Consider the following 7,332-nt stretch of genomic DNA (forward strand, 5'->3'; position numbering starts at 1 on the left):
GTGGTAGTTAAAGCAAGTCATTTAGCATTTTCCTGTTATTTCTGGCCATTTGATAAACCTGAGTGTATTTTATGCTTGCATGAATTATGGCTATAAATACTTTTTCCCAGTCTTGGTGATTCTCTGTTGGGGAAAGGGTAAAAGTTTCTTGGTAGCAAGGATAAACACAACCAGTGACCCTGTGGCTCAGGGAAAGCAGAAAGGTACATCAGGCCAGCTGCTGAGTCACATCCCATTCTTAATCCAGAGGCTTTCATGTGATGCTGGTTCACCCTTTGCAGCTTTAACAGCTTCAGCTCTTTTGGGAAGGCTTTCCACAGGTTTAGGAGTGTTTATGGGAATTTCTGACCATTCTTCCAGAAGCACATTTGTGAGGTCAGACACTGATGTTGGAGAGAAGGCCTGGCTCACAAAGGTGTTCTATCAGGCTGAGGTCAGGACTCTGTGCAGGCCAGTCAAGTTCTTCCACACCAAACTGGCTCATCCATGTCTTTATGGAGCTGCTTTGTGCACTGGTGTGCAGTCATGTTGGAACAGGAAGGGGCCATCCCCAAACTGTTCCCACAGAGTTGGGAGCATCAAATTGTCCCAAACGTCTTGGTATGCTGAAGCATTAAGAGTTCCTTTCACTGGAACTAAGGGGCCGAGCCCAACTCCTGAAAAACATCCCCACACCATGCTGACCCCACTCTGTGATTTCACGTAGCCCACCACTTGTTGCACAGGTAGCATCCTATCACGGTACCACGCTGAGTATCTGAGAATGACCCATTCTTTCATGTATATTTGTAGAAGCAGTCTGCATGCCCAGGTGCTTGACTTTATATACCTGAGGCCATGGAAATGACTGGAACACCTGAATTCCGTGATTTGGATGGCACTAACAGTGAGTGAATACTTTTGGCAATATAGTGTATCTGCAGCATGCAATAATGCAAAAAAATCTTATAATTCAAACTGAATTATTATAGCTTAAACTAGCAGTATACGTATAAAGTAAATACGTTAGATTTTTGGGGGCCAGTAACACTTCTGCCTTTTATGAGTAGAGAAAAAAAAAAAAAAAACTTTCATATGTTAGCATCACAAACCAAAAACAGTCCACAGGAGTTGGATTTAGAGACTTTATTTGCCATTTCTGACACAGATTACAGTTCAGTTTTTCAGTTGATCATGTAAATTGGTTGTACAGTAGCAGTGGCATGAAAATAAATATACATAAAAAATACAAAACAGAAACTTAATACTTCCAAATATGGAAGAAAATGATCTAGAACTGTGCTGCCTTGTTTTTTAGTATTATTATTTTCAGCAGGCTTAAACATTAATTTTTTTGGGATGCAGAAACCTAAAACGATATCATGAGTAATCCATGCTTAATTGACGAGCCTCTTTTAATAATGACTATCAGAGCATGAATCTTCCTTACACTTTTGATAAAAAGATAAAATATTTAATAACTCTTTCCATGTTAACAACATTTTATTGCACTTTCCAGAACCATCTTATGCAGGACACCAGAAGCTGGTCCGCCCACGAAGCACTTTTCTTTTAAAGATACCTTTCTAGAAAAAAAAAGGACCAACAGGTTTAGGGGGGAGAGAGAGATATGTACATACAGTATACAGAGATCAGGCTGCCTCGGACAGGCACAAGACATTCACAGTTCTCTACATGATGCATAAATACAAAGACATTTGTGATCATCGACTCTAGTTTGGAGTGTTTGCAGTAAAACAGCAATCACTTAAGTTAAAATAGGATTGATATACAGTATGTATGTGCTGTCACTGATGTGGGGCTGTTATTGCTGGTTGAACTCCTCAGAAGTCCTTTGTAAAGTTTGCAAACAGCAGATATAGACCAACATAGTCGCTAGATGAAGATGGTGAGGAGGTGAAGACCCCAAAATAAATTATATTGCTATATATGTGGAATAATTCTACTTGGAAATTTGTATATGCTAATCAACATTTAGAACTTATTAATAATGTCGTAAACAGTTGATGTTTGTGGTTAATAAAATAAATGTAACTTCTTTTTTTCTCTACACAGTACAGTAAAAGTTCAGTTTGAGGACAAACGGGTCAAAAAAAAGTCTTAATGAGTCTGTTTGGTCCAAGATTTGTGTAAAATATCAACATGCTGTTATTTCTTTTTGATTCAGAGCAGAGATATGAAGCTAAATGAGAGATATATACGGCCATCTAACCCAAAGTTTCTGATGTTTCAAGCAAAGAAAAAAAAGCTTAATTTTTCATGACCCTTGTTTCCTCGAGTGCAATCGAGCATTCATATGAAGACAAAAACACAGTGTGAATATTAAGAAAAATAAAGAGCTTGGACTTATGTAGAAATGAAATGAAGGCATCACCTCTAAACGGCTCGCGTTCTCATCAAAAGTCCCAAAATAAAGAAACGTTCTTGATGTTTTTGATAAGCCGGCTCTGCTGCTGCCGCCATCCAGACTGCCTTTTGAACTTCAGGCACTTTCCTTCATGTCACGTCACCGGAGCCATCAGAGATGTTTCAGGACCACGGAGAGCATCCGTACTTGGCACATATATATATTACAGTTTGATGGTTGAGGCAGAAGAGTGTAGGGCCAGTGGTGTTGTAACATGAGAGTCCCCCATCTGTACACTGCTCATGCACAAGCTCTCTCAAGATCTGCCCGCCCCACCCCCAGTATTCGTGTCAGTTAGATCCTCTTATAACGTCCTCCGAGACAGGCCGCTCCGGTGTGGTCCATGTGTCAAAACAACACTCAGTCCGGAGCTTTTGTCCTGCTTCCTGTTCGTCCTCGGGACAGACGCAGAAAAACGTTGGCGTTCACATGAAGGAGTGCTCGGCCGGAGGCCCGTAAGAGAAGCCGGGAAAGGCTCCGGCTGCTTCCTTGATGCTGCTGGTCACGGTCAGCGTGTCTGTGCACAGAGAGGATGACACTGGCAGGTGGGTGAACTCGGGGTCAAAGTGTCGGAGGTCTGTGGGACCAGACTGAAACAAAGAGGGAGGCGAGGTTAGAAAGCTGTGTTTATAGTAATGAATATCCTGCTGATATCAGGGGTTTTTCCTGGCTCAGTCAGCCTTTGGGGGCACTACACAGGGCATGAGCTCCACATACAGTAAATGCACATGTATTTTAAGCTGAATTAATGTGCCAAAAATGCCTAAATTTCCATAATACAGAATTAATATTGCAAAAACATCACATTAATGTAGTTCATGATAATCCTGAAGGGAAAATCTAGTACTGTGAGAGCCCTCTTCTGGGAAATCAAATCATTCTGATTAACTGATCAAGTATGAATACTTACCACTGAGGGAACAAATGGAGGCGTGATCTTCTTGGCCATCAGGTCCTCCCAGTTGATTGGAGAGAAGAATGAATGGTACTTGAGTTCAAGCTGAAGGGAAAAAGAATCCAGATGAGCACTGATGGAAAAGTTTATAGTACTGCATGTCAACCATTCCCAAAGACGGCCGCGGTCCATTTCGATATGTGAAAATCTTCTGTGGACCACCCAAAACTTTAATCACAGCTCTGATCATCATGCAAGCCTGAGATAAAGTGTTTCTTTTTTTGCGCTTTTCTTGATTAATTTTTTTATTAGGTTCATAATGAGGAATGATTGTGTAATTGTTTTAATCCCATTCTTTTATTTAATTTGTTCCATTTCTTTCAAAAAGGCAAAACCTTAACAGCAACTTGGCAGATGACTTTTTAAAGTACAGTTGTAGTACCTACAAGGCCCACTAGGGGACAGCGGCCCGCACTTTGGGAATCTCGGCTCTGTGTACTGTGTGCACTTACAAAGTCATCCTTTACTCCCAGCCTCTTGGTGCGGTCCTTCTGCAGGAGCCCCTCCAGCAGGTCCCTGCCTGCATTCGACACGTTGGGCTTGAGCACCGGAGCCTTGTGCAGGATGTTGTTGTACATCTCAGCCGTGTTGCGACTGTAGAATGGGGGCTGTTTCAGAAAAAGGAAGGAGTTGTGTTAATCTTGAATAAACAAAGAAGAGATTTAAAAATGTGTAAAGTCACAAGTTTCACTTACAAGTCCATAGAGCATCTCGTAGAGCACCGATCCCAGGCACCACCAGTCGACAGTGCGGTCGTACGCCTGCTTCTGGAGAACCTCAGGAGCCAAATACTGAAGTAAAACAGAGAAAACATCAGTGCAAGTCCATCATTTTCCTCCAGGGGTCTTACTGTGTTCATACTGACAATGAGTAAATATCTAAAGCTATCTCTCGTACCTCAGGCGTCCCACAGAAGGTTGTTGTTGTACCATTGGGCTCAAGGCCTTCTTTGCAGAGGCCAAAGTCTGTTAGGACAATGTGGCCCTGTGAGTCTAGCAGGATGTTCTCCGGCTTCAGGTCCCTGTCAAAAACAAAAAAAAGAGACAAAGAAATGATTACTTTAAATGCATCGGGGCACACTTTTACAGATTTCCACTAGGGGGAGCTGTGGGATCACTCTTTACCTGTACACGATGTGCAGAGAGTGGAGGTAGCCAAGTGCACTTGCAATTTCAGCAGCGTAGAACCTGGCTCTGGGCTCCAGGAAGATCCTCTCTCTCTGGAGATGGTAGAACAGCTGGAGTAGGGAAAAAAGCAAACATCTGTTAACATCTGCCTCAAACACGGTTAGATATTCTGGCCTGATTCTGCCAGACTGCAGCTTACCTCTCCACCATTGACATAGTCCAGCACAAAGTACAGCTTGTCAGTAGTCTGGAAGGAGTAGTGCAGTCCCACCAGAAAGGGATGCTTGATGTTCTTCATCAGCACGCTGCGCTCAGCCATGATATGCTTTTGCTGGAGGACAGAAGATACATTATTACAAACTGCTTTTACGGTAGTTATTAAACACATTATTCACAGAGAGAAAATAGGTTTAGGTGGAATTAAGTTTAACACCTCAGGGGTCTTACCTCTTTCTTCTTCAGGATGATTTTCTTCTGTAACACTTTGACAGCGTAGTACTTAGTGGTCTCCTTATGCCGAGCCAGCAAAACCTGTTTCAGAGAAAACATTTGCATTAGTAATGCAGTTGCAGAGATGACCTACATCAGCGGGGGCGAGCAGTTATATAAAAGGCTGCGTGCAAGGATAGACTCACTTTTCCAAAGCTGCCTTTTCCGATGATTTTGAGGTAGTCAAAATCACAGGGTTTGATCCTAATGAAGAGAAAAAGGCAGAAAATTTAATTTATGATTTTATTCATATCTGTTTTCTCAAAAATTGTAACACAGAGATTTATTTAAAGGCTACTTACTGAGTGTCCTCAGCCAGTGAACTTCGGGAATTTAGGCACATCTGAAAGATAATGAAACACGGAAAAATTCACAACAATGTCACATTTTACAGACGAAATGAGTCAGACTGTAAGGGAAGTAAATAGTTTCTACTTACATCACTATCAGGAAGTTCATTTTCAACCTCCTCGTTCTGATTCTCATCTATCTTCAGGAAGTTGTTAACTTCAACACTGAAAACAAAGAACAAAGAGTCACTCATGAGATGGATTTCAGCTTCACCTGTTTTTTATTCAGCACGGATGATCGGATTTGACATGTCTTAAGCAGCTGAATGGACGTCCTCTGCGTGGGTGCGAGTCGAATGACTGTCTGAAACTTCCAGACAGGTCAAGTTCACCGAGGTTCGTCAAAGCTCAACCTGTCTGAGAAAATCTTAAGCTGCTGACCCACAAGGAGAGGGTTCAGCCAGCTCCGCAGGACTCAGCGGTCCAGCTCAGATGCCCTCCCGGAGCATCTGGAGGGGTCAGACGTAACACCCGAGATTTTTTTCCTCCCACCTCACCCCATCGAACCCTGACCTGTGTCACAGGCCAAACTGTGTATCGCGTAATAATTGAATTACAGGTTTACCCTCATCTCGGGAACAGAGGGGATTTGCTTGAGAGGTGATTACGCAGTGGAGAGATTGGTAGCCCGCCTGTCATGAAAGAACTATTCTTAACCTGGCTTCTTGGACCCAGATTATGCTTTTAGCAGGATGTCCTGCTAAACCCAGATGGCTGATTGGATTGGCCGGGCCCTGTACGCACTAATCATGAATGGGATAGTGATCAGAAATAAATACTGGAAGCCCTGAAAGCCAAGAAGTAAGCAGAGCCAAGAGAGATGATCTCTGTGCCTTACTTAAAGGCTGATTTTTTTTTTCCATCCAAAATCTTACACTTCCATTCATCTTTTAAATTTTATTTTAAATATAAATACTCACTGTTGGCAGATATGCGGGGTAGACACCAGCTTCTGGATGAAGTCATTCAGCCCCATTTTTCTCTCCTTGATGAAAGCTGCAGACAGAGAGGGGAAACCCTTTATGTCAGTGTCACACAAACACACACAAACACACGCAGGCTGCATCATGATGCAAACACCTTTGCCTCCAGTTAGAGAAGAAAAATCTCCGTGTTTGAGCCCCAATCCGCAGTTTGGGAGTTTTAAATATGGCCTTGCGTGTAGTGTGTATAGACCTCTTATGTGGCGGGCTTATAGGTTATGCAACCACTTGGGTCATTCATTCAGAGACCAACAGCAGCGGCCAACAAAGCATTTTCCATCCCAAATCCTCATTACAGCACAGATGGCCCGATTTGGTATTTTTAGACAGATTTTTCTCAGCGCTATCATTTATGTCCAAGTTTGAATTTTCTACCAATATAGATACAGCACAAAAAAACCCCCAAAAAACGCTCTCTGCAATTAATTGCTTTGCACCTGTTCCGCTTATTTATCACAAAAAAGAAAGAAAGAAAATGCTTAATTTAGCGCGATTAACACCTTTATTTTATGATGAATAATAATAATAGGTAGTGTTATAATTAAAGTGTAATTTTGTGGCTCACCGGCGAGAACGGCAACAATTCCCCTCATTTTGCAGTAAGTTAGATCACATCCAGCTTCAGTCACGGCCATGCTGAGCGACCACCAAATATCCAAAGTCCAGAAATATGTGGGAAAAAGCGATAATATTTCCTCTGCGGTCCTCCGCTCTAACCGTTAGTCACCGTCGGTCTGTGTGGCATCAAACGCGCAGCTCGATCTCAAACCGTCCGCGCTCCGCTCTGATCTGCAGCTGCGCGCGCCAGCCAGTGCCGCTTATAGGGGACCACGTGGTACCGGGAGTTGACGCCCCGTGTTCGTCATCGGCGTATCCACGGCAACAATCTCGTGACGTCACGGGATTCCGCTGCAGCCATATTCTGCCTGCAGGAGGCGAGGCGGGGGGGGGGGGGGGCGACTAGAAGAGCTCACCGCATTGGAGGAGGAAGAGGAGGTGGCGGTGGGAGTGTGATAGAGGG

The 7,332-nt window shown here is 43.2% G+C and overlaps 1 protein-coding gene across 1 annotated transcript; it reads right to left on the reverse strand.

The window, feature by feature from the left end:
- Positions 1–1,110: 1,110 nt before the first annotated feature.
- LOC115787790 (serine/threonine-protein kinase Sgk1) lies at positions 1,111–7,100 on the reverse strand. Its single transcript, XM_030740506.1, has 13 exons — positions 6,877–7,100; positions 6,249–6,324; positions 5,418–5,493; positions 5,281–5,321; positions 5,125–5,182; positions 4,937–5,020; positions 4,689–4,820; positions 4,487–4,599; positions 4,260–4,383; positions 4,058–4,153; positions 3,815–3,970; positions 3,318–3,407; positions 1,111–2,997 (listed from the first exon to the last, which is right to left on the reverse strand). Exons 1-13 carry the CDS (start codon positions 6,944–6,946, stop codon positions 2,833–2,835), a joined length of 1,281 nt encoding a protein of 426 aa, XP_030596366.1. The 5' UTR covers positions 6,947–7,100; the 3' UTR covers positions 1,111–2,832.
- Positions 7,101–7,332: the final 232 nt, after the last annotated feature.

The sequence above is a fragment of the Archocentrus centrarchus genome, chromosome 11 (genome assembly GCF_007364275.1).
Source record: "Archocentrus centrarchus isolate MPI-CPG fArcCen1 chromosome 11, fArcCen1, whole genome shotgun sequence".
NCBI lineage: Eukaryota > Metazoa > Chordata > Actinopteri > Cichliformes > Cichlidae > Archocentrus > Archocentrus centrarchus.

What these genes read in the sequence shown, in the direction of transcription:
- LOC115787790 (XM_030740506.1), bottom strand. Translation starts at nt 6,946, where the DNA reads ATGGCCGTGACTGAAGCTGGATGTGATCTAACTTACTGCAAAATGAGG. An exon ending in AATTGTTGCCGTTCTCGCCG is followed by an intron (nt 6,325 to 6,876) that starts GTGAGCCACAAA and finishes CTCTGTCTGCAG; the next exon opens with CTTTCATCAAGGAGAGAAAA. An exon ending in ACGAGATGCTCTATGGACTT is followed by an intron (nt 3,971 to 4,057) that starts GTAAGTGAAACT and finishes TTTCTGAAACAG; the next exon opens with CCCCCATTCTACAGTCGCAA.